At 54.0% G+C, this 20012-nt stretch overlaps 1 protein-coding gene across 1 annotated transcript; it reads left to right on the top strand.

Moving 5' to 3' along the window:
* Positions 1 to 94: 94 nt before the first annotated feature.
* On the top strand, positions 95 to 19747 carry lah (involucrin repeat protein; the record flags this gene model as incomplete). Its single annotated transcript, XM_053094848.1, has 3 exons — positions 95 to 5494; positions 5645 to 18112; positions 18218 to 19747. 3 exons carry the CDS (start codon positions 95 to 97, stop codon positions 19745 to 19747), a joined length of 19398 nt encoding a protein of 6465 aa, XP_052950426.1.
* Positions 19748 to 20012: the final 265 nt, after the last annotated feature.

Genomic DNA, 20012 nt, shown 5'->3' with positions numbered 1-20012 from the left:
TCTAATTCCTTCGCCTCGCCCCAAATTCCGCGATTGACATTCCACATGTGCGTCTGAATCGCTAGAGCATTGCTCGGATCGCTCTCTGCCCATCATGTTCAAGGCTCTCATTGGCGGGAACCGCTCCTCCTCCGACGTGCGCAGCAACTCGAGCTCTAAGAGCAAGAGCCGTCGCAGGACCGACTCCAAGGGTTCGACAGTGAGCCGCAAGTCATCACGGGGTGACGACCGTGACCGTGGCTTGGGCGACCTGTCCGCATATCCATCTTCGAGTAGCCGGAGTCGGCGCAAGGCATCGAGTGTGGCCGGAGAATCCGTCGCCTCGAGCTATGCGACGGCCGAACCGGGTGTGTCGGGCGACCCCGATCCCCTTCTTATCGAACGAACCCCTAGACGCCGCGATTACGAAGATTCCGACCGCCGCGATCGATACCGCGATGATTACGATGAAGTGGAGGATGGCTCCTGCAGGCGCAATCGGGCGCGCTCACCCAGCCGAGAGCGTGAACGCCCTAGGTCAAGCCGATACAGCGAAGGAAATGACGACCATGACGATAGTAACGATGATTACGATAATAGGCGGCGCGATCGTCGCCGAACTCGGTCGGGCGATGCGTATTATCCGCCTGTCTCGGGTGCACCTGATATGGCATCTCCTCACCTGCCTCAATTTCCGCCGCAATTCCACAGTGTGAGTCCGGAAAGCCCGTTGCTGGCCTTCCCCAATGCGCCCGGAAACTATGATCCTCATGTCCAACAACAATTCCCCGGCCAGTTTCCGGCGTACGTGCCAGCGCCTTACAGCCCGCAGAATCCCGCAGGCGAAGCAGCAGACTACTATGGTGACCAAGGTCAATCGGTCGCGTACCAGCCCGGTGTGCGGCCCAAACCTCCACTGGTCGCCTCTCATGACCAGGCGCATTTGATGACCGCGTCGCCAACCGCCAATCCACCGCCGGAACCGAGTAGTATGGGACAAATCGGCGCTGCCGCTGGCTATTATACTGACGATGTTCCCGATACTCCCGTCACTGAACAGCCCAGCGGTTCATCTGCCCCAGCACCCAAGCCGCACCGACCGTCTAAACCATCTATACATACTTCCGGGCCTGCAGCTGCCGCCGCTACGTATGGAGTAGGAGATGTACTGCATGACAGCAGTGCGTCTTCATCGCCTGTCCACGTTGAATCGCCAACCTCAATTCATGACCCGCCGGCTGCTGGTAATACTCACAAGCCCCCGCAATCCCATGGCATGGGTGTTTCGTTCGGTGCAGCCGCAGCGGGTGCAGCGGCCGGTTACGCGATGGCTTCCCATCATCACTCGTCAAATGCCGACCACACCTCCCAATATACCATGCAAAATTATGAAGAGATCTCCCCAAATCTCACGGGGCAGCTCGGTCCGTCGATCTACCCGCCCTATTCGAATGCACCCGCATATGCTGCTGGTGGCGGTGCACTAGCTGGGTACGCTACTGATCCCTCGCATCCTCATCATGCTGCGATCTACCATAGCCCTCCACTGCAAGGCGGAGAGCTGGCTCTTCAACGGCCTCAGCGCGGTCCCATGGATAAGTTTATCGATTTTTGGCGTGACCCCGAAGGCGTGGGGATGTTCGAAGACTACACAGAGGCAATCGGAGTCTGTAAATATTGTTTTGAACCCGGTACAACCTCGCGTGACGCACCTCGAAAGCACAATCACAAAGCACGTCGCAATTCCGGAGATCGATACAGCAACGGGTCTCGGATTGATAAACTGATTCGCTATGGGTCTTCCGAGGACGAGGGCCGACGACGCAAGAAATCTTCAAGAAACTCCTGGCTGCCTGGAGTGCTTGCGGGCTACGGAGTCAAGTCGCTCTTCAACAACAAGGATTTTGATGATACCTATAGCGTTCGATCTGGCCGCGTAGTCTCGTCGCATGAGACTGAGAGCGTTTCAACCGCACGCAAGAGTCAGACCTCACGAGGGGTTTATAGGCGCTCGTCTCGGAGTCGCTCTGGAGATCGCTCTCACCGCAGCTATCATGCGGACTCGAAAGTTGGTAAAGGGGAGATGCTTCGAATCAGGTCTCGCTCTCGTTCTCGCTCTTCATCGCGAACCCAAAGTCACTCTGCTCTCAGGGACGCTGCTCTAGGTGCTGCAGTAGGCACGGCAGCCGTGTCAGTAGTGAAGTCTCGCCACCGAAGCAGCAGCCGAAGTCGGTCACCGCGTAAAGCGCGCAGCAGAACCTCTTCTTCATCCGACTCCTCCGTTCTAAATATCTCGGGGGCGCCTGAAAAACCCGCGGGAAGTGGTATTGGTTCATTCTTTTCTGCGTCTTCAGAAAACCGCAAGAAGCGTCGTACGAAAAAGCAAGGGAGCATTTTCTCTTTCAAAAATAATTCCTCTTCCTCTTTGGATAATGATCTGGCTTTTGGAAACGGGTACTCGAAATTGCCGCCTGGAAAATTGAAGAAAAAGAACCGCAAGAAGGATAAAAAGGACCTTGAAGCGAGACTTCTGGGAATGGGTGCAGTTGCAACTGCCCTCGTGGCAGCTCGTAAACACCGCCGACCAGGTGAAATCCTCGCCGGCAAAGATTCTCGATCAGGTCGCTCGGACTATACCTCTTCTGCTTCCAATGATGAGGGATGGGAGGACCTAGACTCGGGTGACCAGTCTCCCGCAAGTGTCAGTTCGGGACTCGCTTTTGGTGGAGATGACTCCCATTCGTCAGATTCTGGGAAGTCTATCTGGGGCTGGAGGTGGGGAAGTAAGAAGGACAAGAAGAAGGCGAAGAAGAGGTCTGATTCGAAAGACGACCAACTGCCAAGTGCTGCTGCCCTGGGCGCCGGTGCTCTGGGAACAGCCGCACTTGCTTCGGCCTACTCCAGGGGCGGTAGAAAGACCAGCCAGGATGCCATTAGCAGTACTGGGAGTCTTCAGCATGTGGCTCCAGTCCCCACCAGCGACCCGTCCCGGTTTGATGCCATCAGGGTATCGTCGAACCCCCCTGCCCAGCCAACTTTTGTGCGCCCGGGGCCTATACCTCTTCAACAACCCCAGCCTGTGACACCAGTCTCTCAAGCGGTATACACCTCGCAAGGCGAGCCGATTCATGCGTACAGTGCACCCGCGACCGGAGATCCAGCATTCGCAGGGGCACCTTTTGCTCCATATGAACAGCAACCGTCCGAAACATTCAAAAAAGGACCGTGGAGTCAAAAGGGCCCACCGTATCCCGATGTTAGAGATGAGCCTATCATTAGACCGCCTCGACGAAGTGACTCTTCTCCCGTGTTTCCTACAGAGTCCCTAGAAGGGTCTCAAATTTCCGCCCTGAAGCGTCGATCTACTACTAAAGACCAGGCGTCGGTCTCATTTGACCTGACACAGGAACAGGAGGACAAAGAACGACGTGCGGACCGGCTCGATAGGTTGAGACGCAATGCTGACTATGATGGAGGCGTTCAACTTATTGACCGAGAAAGTGAAACGGGTTCGTGGGATCCTGATCGCCGTTCTAAACGCAATAAACAACGGGATTCCGAATCAGCCCGGGACGATGGCTACGAGGACGACCGAAGGGACTATGAGCGGGATCCTCGAAAGAGCTCTGATTCCTCGTCATGGATCGGCCCAGCAGCAGTAGGTGCCGTAGGTGCCGCGGCGGCGGCATCGGCGCTTTCCAGCAGAGCTTCCCAGGACGATTCCTCAGAGACGAGTCGACGCAGTGAGGAACGCCGAGAGAAGCGTCGAGCACAAAGACGCGGCGCGTCTGAACCCGGCTCGACTGTTTCAAGTGCACCTATGTCTGACGTTGCTGATGAGCGCTCGTTCTCGCCACATGAGGCAGAGCATATCAAAACTTCCGCATTCCGTGATGTGTATCGCAAAAAGTCGGTCCACGATGATTATGCGCAGTTCTTCGCCCCCGAAGTGCAACGCTATAGTCCTGACACCTATCATCGCCGCGAGCCTACTTCGATGCCTACGATCATAGAAGTAGAGCCGACTAACCAGCGCGTCCGCACATTGAGCGAAGGTCCGCATCCAGAATATGACAATCTGCCTTGGCCGGTACCGACTCTCAAACTCATTGAACCCACACCACCGCAAAGCTTGAGCGGATCGGTTAGAGATCTCGCGTCGCCGGTCATGTCAACTCCTGAGATAATCGAGGCAGAAAGTCCACCAGAGCGGCCGACAACAGGCTCAAGGGTCTCTTGGGGCGAGCATGAGATGCACGAGTACGAAGTTCCATCTACGTCTTCCGATCACGAATCTATCAATCATGATCTTCCAAGCCGAAGTAGATCGAGTAGGAAAGACGATCTCGCTGATGAGGAACTCAGTCGAGATATTAGAGACGCCTCGCCTAAGAATTCATCTATTAACGTCGAAGGTGACATCGATTTTGCCGCAACGGTGGCTGCAGCCACTGCAGCTACGGGCTTTGATCCTTCACTCGTGACGGATGATCCAACCTACCACACGCGGTCGTCACCCCCTGGATCCGGGGTCCAATTCGTTTCGCCTTGGACTCGGGTGCCTGTTGATTCCAGAGAGCCGCATAGGTTTGCCGAAGGCGAAGTCGAGACATCGGATGATAGGCCAAAGAATGGGGCACCACCAAGACAGTTCATGGACAATGAACCGCTTTTCTCAGAGCCTGAGCCCGTCACTCGGGAAAAGGATATGACCCACGAGAACAGACCCCGGTCGTCCATTGCACAAGAGGTCATTGAGCAACTGGGTGGACACCGCGATGACCGTCGCAGATCCCGATCCCAATCTCCCCCAGACGAGGCCCTTTCCATGCCAGGTGGATTCGGCCAAGAGGACTCACCCACTAGGCGCCCGCGAGATATGCCCAAGGATGGATCCCAATCGCTCGTTTCGGCATCCACACCTGCGGATTTTGAAACTCCGACAAAATCACGATCCCGGTCTAGTACCGACGATTTGAAGCTGCAGGAAGATGACACTGCATCTTTAGCCGAAACTGGCTCTGAAGGGAAAAAGAAACGGCGCAAGAGACGCTCCAAGCGAGACACTGACGACTTTGAAAATTCTGCTTCTGTGACATCCTCGCCGGCCAGGATTGGAGAGAGCCGTGACAAATCCAGAAGCACATATGAGAAGACGGAAAAGAAGCCGGGCAGCTTTTTAAGCAGTATCTTCGGCTCTAAAGTCTCTGAGCCAGTAGACAGCAAGAGGTCCTCTTCTACAGATAGACGCACGTCTCGCGAAGTCCAATCGGATATCGGAACCCGGTCACCGGAGGGGTCGAGACATCGGCGGAAGGAGAGGTCTTCTAGCCGTCGCAGCTCTAGCCGTGCTGATACATTAGAGGGCGACTCTTCTGATGAGGACAGTACGGTTGCGGAAAAGGAAAATATCAACGTCGAAGGCTACAAGTCGAGCAGACAGCGAAGGGAAGAACGCCGGCGGCAAAGACACGAGGGCATTCTAGAATCTGGTAAAGGAAGGGGAGATGAGAAGGTATAGTTTTAGCTGTTTTTCATTTTTCTTTCTTCTGTAAACTTTGTGTGGTTTGCCTGATCTGATCCATTCCCGGACTTTGATGATTTGTGAATATGTTATATGACTCATGTACTAAATGCTTTATTGCTTCAATTTTTCTACGTATAGGCCCGAGATTCATCTGAAGACAACGATGAAGAAACCAGAGGACTGGGGCTAGATCTTCTAGAGCAGCGGCCGAGAAGCCGTTCAGAATCGCTTCCTCTATTAGCGAAGACCTTCGACCTGGAACCCAAATCGCAGAGTAGACCAACATCTCCTGAATTGGCCCAAAGACAGGGTGAGAACGGAGATTTCTTTGCATCGCAATCGGTCGTGTCGCGCTCGAATGACTCGCCGACTGCAGTGCCTCTGCATTTCCGCCGGCCCCCAACCTCACCGGGTCTCCAGCGTTCACCATCTGCCAATTTCCCGATAGCCCCGTCTCCTGGGTCTCCAACTCAGACCCGTCCGCGCCGGCCCAACTCAACCGAATTCCGAACCTCGCGCGAGATCCGCCCCTTGTGGCTCGTGGAGCGCCATGGTTCCAGCAAAGTAGAACTACAGCCCGATGAGCCCTTGCCCTCGCTCCCATCCAGCAAGAGCTCGTCCGCGAACGCATCGGTCGAGGACCTGACTGCTCTGTCAGATGAGAAGAGCTGGGAGATGCTTGACTACAGTCATTATGTCCACGGCATGCCTCAGGCGCGAGGCATCGATCAGACGACCCCTGCCACGCACCCTGAGGAGAACAACATCTACCACGATTTCCTTGGTTCTCAGGAAGGGACACCCACCGCGGCAACTTTCGGCCAAACCAGTGCTCCCTCCTCGGCCAAGAAGAGCAAGCCCAAGTACGAATTCCACTCTCCGTCGGAACTCCTCCAAGATCCTAGTGTGTATGGCGAATTGCCGTCATCCCCAACGATGGGATCGCTGCCTTCGGCCGAAGGCTCTGCGGTTGGGATGAAGAAGGAAGATGACAATCGACCTTCGACTCCGGAGAACAAATCTGTCGATATTTCGGAAACAGCAGAGTCGACGCCCACTCAACGCAAGACTGCTCCGCTGGCGGAGCCTAAGGAGTCGTCAAAAGGAATGGGCATCGCTGGCGCTGTGGGTGCTGTAGTCGCGGCAGCAGTTGGCTTAGATAGACATGCACCATCTGGTCTATCAGATAAGAATGAGGAAGGGATGGCGGCAAGAACGGATAAATCGATGTCGAACGGTGAAGATACCCCTATTTCGCGTGATCTTCCGCCAGGCTCGTTCCAATCAGACAAGGACATTGAAGCGCCTCAGTCTGCATTGAGTGCTCAAGACGAACCGAAGGCACTTGTTGACCCCGCCGACTCCCCTGTAGCAGGACCTGCCGATGAAAAGCGTGAAATTGCCGATGAATTTACGGCAGCTGAGCCGGCTAGAGAGTCAAGTGCCGTTCCAGATAAAGTGAAAGACGCTTCTCGGGACCCTTTCCTGGATGAGTCCGATGTCCTTGGAGCTTCACCTACCGAACAGACCGCTGAAGCGGTGCCTGAAGCTACGCCTCAAGAAAGCGAAACTGTTCAGACAAAAACGGAAGATCTAACCGCTGAATCTACCGAACCGGTCTTGTCGAAGAAGCAGAAGAAGAAAGACCGAAAGAAAAAGAAGGCGGCGTCCAGTGAATTCGAACGGGTCCTGCCTGCCGAGGAACCAACGCCCGTGGAAACCCCTTCTGCTTTAGATGAACCCGAGAAACCTGAGGCCACCGAGAAGCCAGAAGAGCCACTTCCTCAAGAGCCCGCACCGGAAACCGTTCCTGATGACCTTGAAGCCACTCGTTCGTTAGAGCCTGAAGTACCACCGGTTGCGGAGGCTGAAGAGACACCTGCCAAGATTGTCGATACCGCAGTGGCTTCTAAGAAGCTAAAGCGTGACAAGAAGAAGAAAAAGAAGAACATTGGCTCTATTGCGGAGGAGATTCCTGAGGAACCAACTACCGTTGAATCTACACAGCCTTCCGCCGAGACCCCGACGGATGAAAACGGCTTCAAATCGGCCGAGGAGGGCACGGAGCAAAAGGTGGAGTCGCAAGTCCAAGAAATCTTTGAAGACTCTCGGGAATATCTTTCTCCTACGACTCGGGGGCCAGAGGAAATTACTCCAGAAGTCACTGAAAGCGTCGAGCATGAGACTTCCATCCTATCCGAACAGCGTTCTCTAGAAGCAACGGAGACTAAAGAAGATAAGGGGCTGTTAGAAACCCCAGAGCAGCCACAGGATCTGACGACTGAGCCTACCGTCACTCAAGAGGAATTTCCAGAATCCACTCAAATCACTGGAGAGACCAACGCTGCAGATGACTCAACTGCGCAGCAGAGTAAAACGCTCTCTCGTCAGGATGAGACGGTTGAGACAGTTCCCATCACCGATGTTCCAGAGGCAGTCTCTGCGCAGGGCGATTCGACTGCACCAGATCTAATGGACGAGGGGAAAGCAGAGAAGCTCGAGAAGGAAACGGAAACCCCTACCGACCAGGCAGCAGGGCCAGTAATAGTCAATTTGCAGACTCAGGATATGGAACCAAGTACTGTTGTTGAAGATGACCTGGCGCGCAAAGACCAAGAAGACGCCAACGACAAGGGCGCCGCGGAGCCACTCGAAGAGGTCGGAACCGCAGCTGCGCCTTCAGAACCTGTACTCGAGGGAGCTTCCGAGCCTGCAGTTCCCCGTGATGGTGAAATTGACGTGAAGGGACCAGAACATACTCAGCCGCAAAACGAGGAAACTTCTCAGGATCTAACAAAATCCGAGGGGCCAATTTCTGAGGTCCCTGCCTCAATAATGGACTCTCAAGGAGATGACTCGCACGAGCCTACTCCGAAAGAGAACCTAGAAGAGGTAGCCGAAGACACACCCAAGAAGAAGGGCAAAAAGAGCAAGAAGAAGCGCAAGTCTACCGTTTCATCGCCCGATCCTCCAGCTGAGCCGGAGAATGAGTCTGAGACAGCCAAACCCGAAGACCCTGTCCCAGAGAAGGAGCCCGCCCAAACTGCTTCCCCATCGCAGCCCAATGACCAGGACACCACAGCTGTTGCTGAAAGTCAGGATGCTCGCGAGGAACAACCCTCTGAAACTAAAGAGGAAGAAGCCGCGCCCACAGTAGCGGAACACAACTTAATCATCCCGGTGGTGGAAAATTCGAGTCCTGACACCAAGGACGCCGAGCAGCCCTTGCACATGTCCGAGCTGGAACCGGCTGAACCTATATCTATGCCTGAACCCGAGTCGCAGCCCCTGCCCCAGCCTGAAGTGGAAGGGGAGAAGGAGAAGGAGCCTACGGGCAAAAGGGGCAAGAAAAAGAAGGGGAAGAAGAAGAGCGTCTCCGCCGTCTCGGACGGGGCTGAAGCTGTGACTGCGCCTTCTCCGGACACCGCTGTCGCCGATGTTTCCAATGATGTGGAGACAAGCGCTTCTCCTGAAGCTACTACCCCCGAGGATAACCAGGAACTTGCTCAAGAGAAAACAACAACTAAAATTGAGCCTGCTTTGGATCCCGCCGATACGTCTCAACATGAGGATCTAGGTGTTTCTCCCGAAGCCAATGTCCCGGAGGATGTCCAAGAGCCTGCCGAAGATAAATCAGTGAAAATTGAGCCGTCGGCCGAGAAAGTTGTAGAGGGCGAAAAGGACATTGAGAATCAGCCTGAAGAGTCTAAATCGGAATCCCTGGAACAGCCCCAAGAGCAATCTGTGGAACAATCCCAGGAGCAACCTAATGAAGAGCCCCTCGAACAACCCAAGGAGTCCGAGCCTACCGAATCCGAGGTCCCCATGACTGCCGCTCAAAGAAAAAAGGCGAAGAAGCAGAAGAAGAAGAAGGATCGCCAATCTGCTTCCCTGGAGACGGGCACGGAGGCGGTCCCCGTTGAGGTCCCTACAGAAACCGATCTCAGTTCTACGGTGGAGCCGGCTACTGCGCCTACTGGCACTCAAGAGCCTGAAGGTGTACCGGCTGTTTCCGAGGAGGCATCAGGCGTAGATGACAAGCAAGAGAAGCAGATGGGGGACATTGCGCCTGCTACCGAGGACTCAGAAGGTCTACGAGCTGTTCCAGATCACTTGCCAAAATCAGATGACAAGGCTGTGCAGCCGAATGAGGAGACGCATGAAAATGCGGAATCGAACATCCCGACTGAAGAGCCTATTCCGTCTACCGAGTCTCTGCCTCAGCCCGAGCCTGAGCAGCAAGAATCCGCAGATACTATTGAGGAGGCTACGACTACGATAATGCCTACGGATAATCAAGAAGATTCTCGACCTGCACAGGAACAAGCTACGGAGGAGGTGTCTGCTGTAGAGACCCAGGAGCCCATTTCAGTGCCTGGAGAGTTCCCAGAGACTGCAAACCAGCCTGCCGATATCGACCTCAAGGATGAGGCCGTTGAAGGTGGTGCTGAAAAGGACGAGCCTACAAAGTTGGACCCCGAAGATTTCGCGGAAGGGGTGTCCAAGGATGTTGTGTCACCCGCTCAGGATACCACCGAGGAACAGACACAGGAGGAACCTGTCCAAGAGCCAGCAGCTCAAGATGAAACTGCCAAGGAGGAGCCAGTCAACGAATCAGCCCTCGAAGAATCCGTGCAAGATCCCGGACCAGCAGAAGAAGTCAAGGACGAGCCGGTTGTTGATGAGCCCGCACAACAGGAGTCTGTACAGCAGCTGACACAGCTGGAAGAGTTGAAGGAGGAGGCGATTCAAGAACAAGCTCCAACTGAAATTGATCCGATCAGCGTAGAACCCTCTTCTGAGCAAGCCGACGTCGAAGAGAGCACCACTACCGCTGAAAAGAACGTCCCTGAATCTACACCAGAGGAGACCCAACCTGAGCCTTCTGCAAAGTCTAAGAAGTCCAAGAAGAAGAAGAAGAAGAGGTCTCAGTCTGGCCATGTCATTCCTGAAGAGGCCAAAGAGCCGGTGACAGAGGAACCAATGGCAGAGAAGCCTGTTCAAGTGAAGTCACCTGAACAGGAACCCGAGAAAGAACCGCTTGTGCAGGAGCCATCTGAACAGGAGCTAGAGAAGAAGCAGCAGGTACAAGAACCAGCTCCCGAAGCTCCCGAACAGACTTCAGTCGACCCAATCAGCACCGAAGACTCCGAAAAGGTGCCTGGCGAAGAAGATACCGCTCCTACTGAGACGGAGAAGGGCATCACGGTAGCTACACCTGAAGAAACTCAGCCCGAAGAGATCTCTGCGACTTCCAAGAAGTCCAAGAAAAAGAAATCGAAATCGGGACAGGTTACTCCGGATGAAGTCAAAGAGGCAACCCAAGAGGAGCCCGTGAAGGAAAAGCCAGTGCAGGAACCAGTGCAGGAGCCAGTTCAAGAGCCAGTTCAGGAGCCAGTTGAAGAGCCAGTGCAAGAGGAGCCAATGCAGGAGGGGCCAGTGCAGGAGACTGCTCAGGAGCAGCTCTCAAAAGACCTGACCAACGCTCCCGAGCAGACCCAAGGCGAAGAAGATGCCCTTCCTGCCGAGGAAAACGACACGGCAACCGCACCTGCGGAGACCCAGCCTGGAACCCCTCCTTTGTCCAAGAAAGAGAAGAAAATGAAAATGAAAAAGTCTCAATCAGGACAGACTACTCCTATCAGCGAGGTGGCCCCAGAAATTGCCCCCGAGGCGTCATCGGATGCAAAGCAGGAGCTCTTCGATGCTCCTGAAGACAAGCAAGATCCTCCTGTTACTGATACACACGCACCCGCACCTGAAGGGCTAGACGTTCCTGAAGAATCGGCGCAAGAGCCCAAAACCGATGAGCCTCAAGTTGATGAAGCCAAGACCGAGGAGGAACCGGCGGTCGAAGAACCCAAGGCTGAAGAGCCCAAGGCCCAAGAGCTTAAGGTCGAAGAGGAGCCCGAGGCCCAAGAGGAGACGCTAATTGGGTCCTCTGAGTCGACTGACCCAGCAACCCCAACCGACTCACAACCTCTCCCCGATCCAACCGAGTCTACCACCGCTCCCGAATCCATTGAAGAGCCCCAGCCCTCCACTAGCAAGAAAAAGAAGGACAAAAAGAAGAAGCGCCAGTCAACTTCAATTGATGAGGACCAGCCTGCTCCTACGACCGAAGAAGCGGGTGAAACTCTTTCTGAGAAGCCGCTGGAGCCCGAATCCGCTCTTGAACCTGCGCAAGAGGCATCCTCCACCGATGCCGAAAAGTCTGAAGAGAAGGCGATGCCCGAAGATTTCACTCAAGAGTTAAATGGCGATGACAACAAGTCTGCAGAGTCCGCGGGCATTGAAGAGACTGCTAAGAAGCCAGGAGTCGTCGAATCTCAAGAGACTGTAGAGACTCCCGAAGCTATACCAGAACTTCGAGAAGGATCTTCTAAGAAAAAGAAGAAAGACAAGAAGAAACGCAAGTCCGTTAGTTTTGCCGCTGAGGAGTCACTAGCGCAGGAACCTGAACAATCTACATCCGAGTCTGCAGAGCCAGCCACAGAGACCATTGACTCGTCTGACAAGTCCATTGAGCAAAACCTCGGGGATTCCGCCTTGCAAGCGAGCCAAGAGAGTCAGGATGGTGCGCCTACGGATGAACCTCACCAAAAGAAATCTCTGTCTAATGAACCCACCCAAGATACTGCTGCTGCCTCCGGGTTAGAGAATGAGAAGTCCAGTGAAGTCTCTGCTCCACAAGAAGAGCAGCCTCAATCGCAATTCGACTCTATAACCGAAGAGCTAGAGCACGTCATGGAGCCTTCTGAGCCCGTACACATTCCCACAGTAACAGAAGAAAAAGCACTCGAAGAGGAAATCCCTGATGCCACGTCAAAAAAAGACCCTCTCGGTGATGCTCAAGTGTTCTCTGAGCCTAAGCAGGAGACGCCAGGAATAGACATACCCGCTACGGATAAGACTCAGCAACCGCCCGATGTTGAAACTCCTCCTGAGCAGACAGCTTTTGGAACAGTGCCTCAGGCTGCAGAAAATGGGTTAGAGGAAATGACCCAGACTCCTAAATCCAAGAAGTCGAAGAAAAAGAAGAGGGCTTCAGGAATTAGTGAAGAAGCTCCCGCAGAGGCACCAGAACCTAGTAATGACAAGACTACGGTGGACACGGAGAAGATTCCTGATACCCCGGCTTCCGAAGATATCGCCGCAGAGCCTGTGGCAGAGCCTGTCGCAAAACCTATTGCAGAACCTGTTGCAGAGGCTGACGCCGAGCCTGTCACTGAGCCTGAGAAGTCAGAGGACAATGAATTCGCAAACATGTCTGCCAAAGAAAAAAGAAAAGCCAAAAAGAAAAAGAAGGCATCGGCAGTAAACAAAGAAGCTCCCGCAGAAGTTCCAGGGCACAGCAGCGACAAGACTCCGGTAGAAACAGAGAAGGTTCTTGATGCCCCAGCCACCGAGGAGATTGCTACAGAACCTGTTATAGAGCCTCTTGCAGGATCTATCGCCGACCTTACTGCAGAGCCTTTTACCGAGCCTATTGCCGAGCCTGAAAAGCCTGAGGATTATGGGTTCGCAAACATGTCTGCCAAGGAAAAGAGGAAGGCCAAAAAGAAGAAGGTTTCAGGGGTCGTAGAAGCTCCAGAACCCAGCAGCGAAGATACACCGGTAGAAACGGAGAAGGTTCCTGATATGACGGCTGAGGAGGACATAATCACAGGGCCTGCGACAGAGCCTGCCACTGAGCCTACCACTGAGCCTACCACTGAGCCTACCACTGAGCCTACCACTGAGCCTACCACTGAGCCTACCACTGAGCCTGTCGCTGAGCCTGAAAAGTCAGAGGATGATGGATTCGCAAACATGTCCGCCAAGGAAAAGAAGAAGGCCAAAAAGAAGAAGAAGCGGCAGTCAAAAAGTATAGATGTGGGAATTGACGAGAGTGCGCATCGAGAAACGAGCGAAGTCGAGACTCCTGCCGAAGCCGAACCCTCAGACCCTTCTCTTGAGATGGCAACTGCACCTACTGAAGATGACGGTAAAGACAATCAGTCCCACGACACCGGCGTACACGGCAAGAACGATAAAGATCTGACTTGGACTGATGACAAAGTATCTTCGCAGGTAGAGCAACGGTCACCGACTCCACCCGCTGACAGTCCCCATCCCGTGCCTGAGCCCAACGATCCCGATTTGTCATTTGCGTTGCCCGGTGTTGAGGGGGAAATTGCTGATCAAGTTGATGCGGGTGGGCAAATTCAACCGTCCACAGAAAATGAAAAGGAGGAAACTGGTGAGGGAAAGCAGGAAATCGAACCTACAACGCATGCCGAGGGCTTCGAAAACATCGCCAGCGAAACGACTGAGGCGGTAGCACCTACGCATGAGACAGAAGGATCCACAGCTGAGCCTACAGTTACAAGGGAACCTGAAGAACAACCGAAACCAGAAACTTCAGATCAAACCCCGGCGGCGGAGGAAGCTGTACAGGAAGAAAAACTGGACAAAATTGAGACACTGCCCATCATTGGCGAAAATGAAGACGACTCAGTGGCTATCTCAACCCCGAAAACTAAGGAAGATGTTGTTCTCGAACCTACCGGTGATAAATCTGTGGGTGAAACGGAAACGACGAGTGAGACCGCCCCACCAAATACCGATGCGCTTGAATCCACCGCGCCGTCAAGAAAATTGAGCAAAAAAGAGCGGAAGAAGAAGCAGCGCGAGGCGCAGAAGGCAGCAGATTTGTCTAAGGAATCGGACACGCAGGGTCTTCCTGAGGTCAAGAGCCAGTCAGCTGCTTCGGCTACTCCTGAGACTGGGGAAGGTGCGGAGACATTGCCTGAGGCCTCCGTGCAGGAACCAAGAGAAGAGTTGAAACCACAGGAGCACGTCGAGGACCATCACGTCTCCGTCGATGACGCTCTTCCCTCCACTAGTGATCAACTAATTGATTCGGCGGCTTCCGAAGACAAGAAAGACACGGATACTTTCCCCGAAGCTCCCGAACAGGAACCTAAGGAGGAGCATGTCGTGGAAACATCTAAGCCAACTTCTACAGAAGTGGATCTTCCATCCTCTGATGCCCAACCAATCGATCCGGCGGCTTCTGATGTCATAAATTATACGGAAACAATCCCTCGAGCACCTGGGCCGGAGCCGGACAAGGAGAAGCACTCAGAAGTACAGCCTGGCTCTACAGAGAGCAAGGTGGAACCCGAAACAGCCATGGAGGCGCCTGAGACGGGTGCGAATGAAGTGCCTTTAGTCTCGAACTCTACTACCGCTAAGGAGCCTCGGAAAGGTCATATGAAAAAGGCCCTAACTCCAGAGCCTACAGATATGGAGATTCTCCCTAAGAACAACAATGAGGACTCCAAGGCCATCACTTCACAATATGACAGGAACGAAGATAACGAGGCTACCCAGGAGGAAACAAGGGAACTTCCACGAATCGAAGATGTGTCAGCACAGGTCGAAACTGCGGTTGACGAGGGAAACCCCATGCAAATTGAGACGGAATCCGCCGAGCACATGCAATCACCTGAGGCGGACCGTGGACTGCTCTCCGAAGATAAACAACCCATCCTGGACGAGACGATCACTTCGCCTGAAGGGGCATCTGATGAGCAGCCACAGCAAGTCACAGATGACCAACTTCCCGAAGAAAGTGCCCCGGTGGAGCAGTTAAGCCGGAAGGAGTCTAAGAAAAAGAAAAAGAAGGCGAAGAAGGACAGCAAGAAACAGTCTGAGGATGTTCTTTCTCCTTCTACTCCTGTTCCCGCTGAAACCAAGGAGGAAACCACAGCAGAGACTACTACGACGGGGGCATCTCCTGAAACCGACCTACCTGTTGAAGAACCAACGCCGGAACCGAAGGAGATATCTGAATCTGAAGTGCCTCTAGAGGGTCCCACGGCGGAGCCTCGAGATTCTGAGTCAAGTTTAGAAGCTCCTATTAGGGCACCTCTTCCAACAGGCGAGAAAACCCAAGAGATGCCCGCAGATATTCCAGGCCAAGCTGTTCGTGAGCCCGTTGAGGAGCAACACGAGTCGGCGTCTCGGGGAGAGGAGGGACTGAAGGATGACGAAAAACCGGTGCCTGTAGAGAGCGAAGCTGCTGGTAAAGTTGATCTCGGTCCCGTTGAAGGGCATGGGGTTGGTGACGATTCCGAAAACGTCGAACCTGCAGAGCCTCTCTCCAGGAAGCAGTCGAAGAAGGATAAGAGAAAGGCGAAGAAGAAGGCCAAGCAAGAGGTTGATGAGACTGCGCCGCAGTCGGAGCCAGTTCCAGAGGCTCCTAAAGAATCTACTGAAGAGCAACAGCCTAAGCCCGAGTCCGAGGCGGTTCCAGTGGTTCCTAAAGATATTTTCGAAGAGCAGCCTATCGCTACAGAAACACCAGTGGAGCAAACGAAGTCGCAGGAGTCGGAGCAGCCTGTTCCTGAGTCCGAACTGGCCCTTGAGGCTCCACGGGAAATTAACGAAGAGCAGCCTACCGTCAACAAAGCACTTGTGGGGAATGTGAAGCCCCAGGAAGAAGACCAGCCTGAGCCTTGGACATTTGTGGAGGCTACGAAAGGAGTTACTGAAGAACAAACTCCCACCCCGGAAACAGGATTAGAGGAAAGGTCACAAGAAGCAGAACTCCCCGAACCTGAGGCAGCTGTGGAAACTACTTGGGAGATTGTTCAAGAGTATGAAACGCCGAAGGATTTGAGGAAGATGAGAGATGAGCAACCGGGGCCCGAACCAGTTCTGGATGCTACGAAAGAACTTACTGGGGAACAGTCTGTCGTTCCGGAAACAGCGACAGAGGAGGAAAAGCCACAGGAGACAGAACACCGCCAGCTTGAGTCAGTCTCAGAGGCTCCCAAGGAAACTGTCGAAGAGAAGTTTGCCACCACGGAGACATCAACTCAGGATCCGGCACTAGGAGCTATCGAAGATACCAACTTGGACGAGAACCCTGCTTCGAGGAAATTGTCTAAAAAAGAGAAAAAGAAGAAGCGCAAGACAAAACAGAGCCAGGAGGCCACATCATCGGAACCCGGTGCTCCCAGCGAGCCTGCAACCGATCTCGTCTCTAAACCGTTCCGTGCACCGGAAGAATCGGAGACTTCAGACCCAAGATACTATGCCCTTGATGATGACTTTTTGCCGTCCATTGATTGGGAGAAAGGTAAGATCGATTCCAACGAACCATCTCCCCAGTCGTCGCCTGAGACTCGACCTGTTCCATTTGAGCCAGGCATTGCTCCATTCGACGAATCTGCTATTCCAGAAGGTCTAACCGTACGATTAGACAACTTGGTTGCTGCAAAGGGAACGAGGGAAGCGCCAAGAGGTTTGGGACATGGAGCGATGAGCTCGATCCCAGAAAAGCGAAGCAAGGAAGATCTTGGTGTTTTGCCACACAGGCAACCCAAAGTCACCAGCGTGTTCCCCGACTTTGAACAAGGCTCATTCCGACTTCCCCCGCCCATTCAATTGTCCCAGCCAGTAAAAGATGAGGCCGAGGATGAGACCGTCGCCCACAAGCAGGTCTCGGAGGCGTCCATTCCCACTGCCGACGACAAAGTTAGCGCCCACGCCCAGGAGGATACTACCTCCCGGGATCTACAGATTGATAGTACAGACCATGGGCTCTCGGAGGATCCTACTCGCGACGATTATCAATCTGCTACCATCGAAAAACCCTCCGTTGATTTCGAGACCGAGAATCCAGGCCAAAAAGCCGAAGAAAGCTCTCGTTCAATCGCGACGCAACCCTCGATCGAGAAGAAAATCGGCGCTGTGGAAACCAACCAGCCCGAAGGAGACGTCTCGGATCCGTTCACCAGCAGCAAGACTCCTTTGTTTGCACCGAAGCCCGTCCATGAGATCCCTTCCTCTATCTTCGGTCCCACCGATGTAGAGCGACGACTTCCTAGCCCTGAAACCTGCGAGCTTCGACGCAGTCCATCCATTCACGGGCGACCCAACCATCCTCCTCGATCATGGTCTCTGGAGGATGCTGCTCCCATTGCAGATCCTAGAACATCGTCGCCTTCCGGTTTCGGTGGACAGCTAGGAGCCAGCAACGACATGGGGTCCCCTCCGCGGACCCCCTTGCAGACAATTACCGAACAAGAGCCAAGGGAAGGCAGCCGCGGCAGGGGCGCCATAGCCTCTGAGCGCGGCACGCCTCGTCTAGAGATGAAGCCAGAGCATATTCTCCCCCGACCCGAAACTCCGGTCCGCAAGTTTACAGACAACGCGCTCTCCCGCCAGGCGTGGCCTACGCCAGAGAGGGATACGCCTACCAGCGAAGATAGGGGGGATATGAGCGTGAGAAAAGCGCGACAGACAGGCAAGAAATTCTCAGCGGAAGTATTACAGACCCCGGAGCAAGGCATGCCGATCCTGAGGCCCACCGACAGCGTGAACAGCCTTCGGAGCGCGCAGAGCCAGCGATCGCTGCGACGAATGACCCGAAGCACTAGCGGCGATTTGCGGGCGGCGGCCAACCAACCGGCGGGAAGTCCCCAGCCTCCCGCAGCCGCTTCGCCCCCTCTTCCGTCCGACGTGAACTTCGAGCGCATCGCTTCCTCTTCTTCCTACGACCCGGTCACGGACAAGGGCAAGCGCCCCCTACGAACCATGACAGATGTCTTTGTAAGTTTCTCTCTCTTGTTCTTACTGCTCATCTCTCCACAAAGATCTATTCTTTTGTTTCCAAATTGTTGATTACCATCGATGCTGACTTTTTTGTTTGTTTAGGAGGGATGGGGGGAGACGCCGAGCTCGCCCCGGTCGCCTAGCCGACCGCCCAGCGTCCGGCACCGTCGCAGCATGCAACACCTCCAAGAACTCGAATCTCGTCTCGATCAACTCGTCTCCGAAAATCGCCTTCTCTTAGCCGCGCGGGAATCGGCCGAGGAAAAATTACAGAAAACTAGTGTCGCCCGTCGCAGGAGTGACCGTGCCCTCGACACACGCGATGCTGACCTACGGGACAGGGAAGCCGAGGTGGAACAGCTCAAGAGCTCGGTGGACTGGCTTCAGAAGGAAGTCTCTCGATTGAACCAGGAAAATGAAGGGCTGACCTCCTCCAATTCTCACCTCGTCGCCCTCCATGAGACCGAAATTCAGACGGTGCGAGAATCATCCATCCGCGAACTGGACGACTTGCGCCTACAAAATCGACAGCTATCGAAGAACATGCAAGACAAGATACGACAAGAAGTCGATGCTGCATTGGCCCAGAAAAACATGGAGCTGCGCCGATTACGTGAGGAACTCGAGAATGCGCGCGACAAAGTGAAAGAGTTACAGCAACAGATCGCCGCGTCGATGAACGAAAACGTCCTAGTCTTCCGCGACGAAGACTACTTCGATGCCGCCTGCCAGAAGTTGTGCGGCCACGTGCAACAATGGGTACTACGATTCTCCAAGCACTCCGACCATCGCCGCTGCCGCAAGCTTGGTGACCTACAAGACGAGAAGATTGCCGACCGATTTGACAACGCTATTCTGGACGGCTCGGATGTCGATGCATACCTTGCCGATCGGGTCCGACGACGCGACGTATTCATGTCTGTTGTAATGACAATGGTGTGGGAGTTTGTCTTCACGCGGTACCTATTCGGCATGGATCGGGAACAGCGACAAAAGCTCAAGTCCCTGGAGAAACAACTGACCGAGGTTGGTAAGCGCGGCGCTATTCACCGATGGCGTGCCACCACCCTCACCCTCCTGTCGAAGCGTCCTACCTTTTCTCGCCAGCGCGACAACGACACCGAAGCTGTCGCGTTGGAGATCTTCGATACCTTGTCGCGTCTACTGCCCCCGCCCACAAACGTGGAACCTCAACTCCTTGACTCGCTGCGGAAGGTGCTCCGGGTGGCAGTTAACCTGTCCATTGAGATGCGCACGCAGCTCGCCGAATATATCATGCTGCCTCCGCTGCAACCCGACTACGACACGAACGGCGACCTCGCCCGACAAGTTTTCTTCAATGCATCTCTTATGAACGAGCGCAGCGGGGAGACCACTTCGAACGAGGAATTGGAATCCCAACAAGCCGTGGTCCGGGTTGTCCTGTTCCCCCTAGTGGTGAAGAAGGGCAACGATACGGGCGACGGTGAAGACGAGGTGGTGGTCTGCCCAGCACAAGTGCTTACTGCGCGCCCATTCAAAGATAAAAGGGTGTCAAAGATGATGAGTGGGGACCGCATGTCCCTGGATGCCAACAAATCCGTTCACAGTGTGGCCCCGTCATCTAATATGGACATGAGCAATGCGATCTGAAGTGTCACACTCGGATCGTGAATATGACGTGTCTATGGATCTGCACTGACGGTTGTTGGTGTCTTGTGTTTTTCTTTTTGATTTTCTTTTTCTTTTCTCTAGTCCGGAGTGGTGATGGACCATGCAAAATACGGACCACTAAATTTTATTAGGTAATGGGTAATTCTGCGAGGAACAAGGCCTACGGGTCTTTGTTTTTTTTTTTTTGGTTTTCATTGTGTTCTATTAACGATGCTTATGATGATGTCAACATCTAGAATTGATG

This window comes from Aspergillus affinis (genome assembly GCF_023601865.1).
Source record: "Aspergillus affinis strain CMG 70 chromosome Unknown NODE_185_length_48300_cov_83_581258, whole genome shotgun sequence".
Taxonomy (NCBI): Eukaryota; Fungi; Ascomycota; class Eurotiomycetes; order Eurotiales; family Aspergillaceae; genus Aspergillus; species Aspergillus affinis.
Note: the sequence above shows the minus strand (reverse complement) of the source record. Positions and strands in the feature narration are given on the sequence as shown.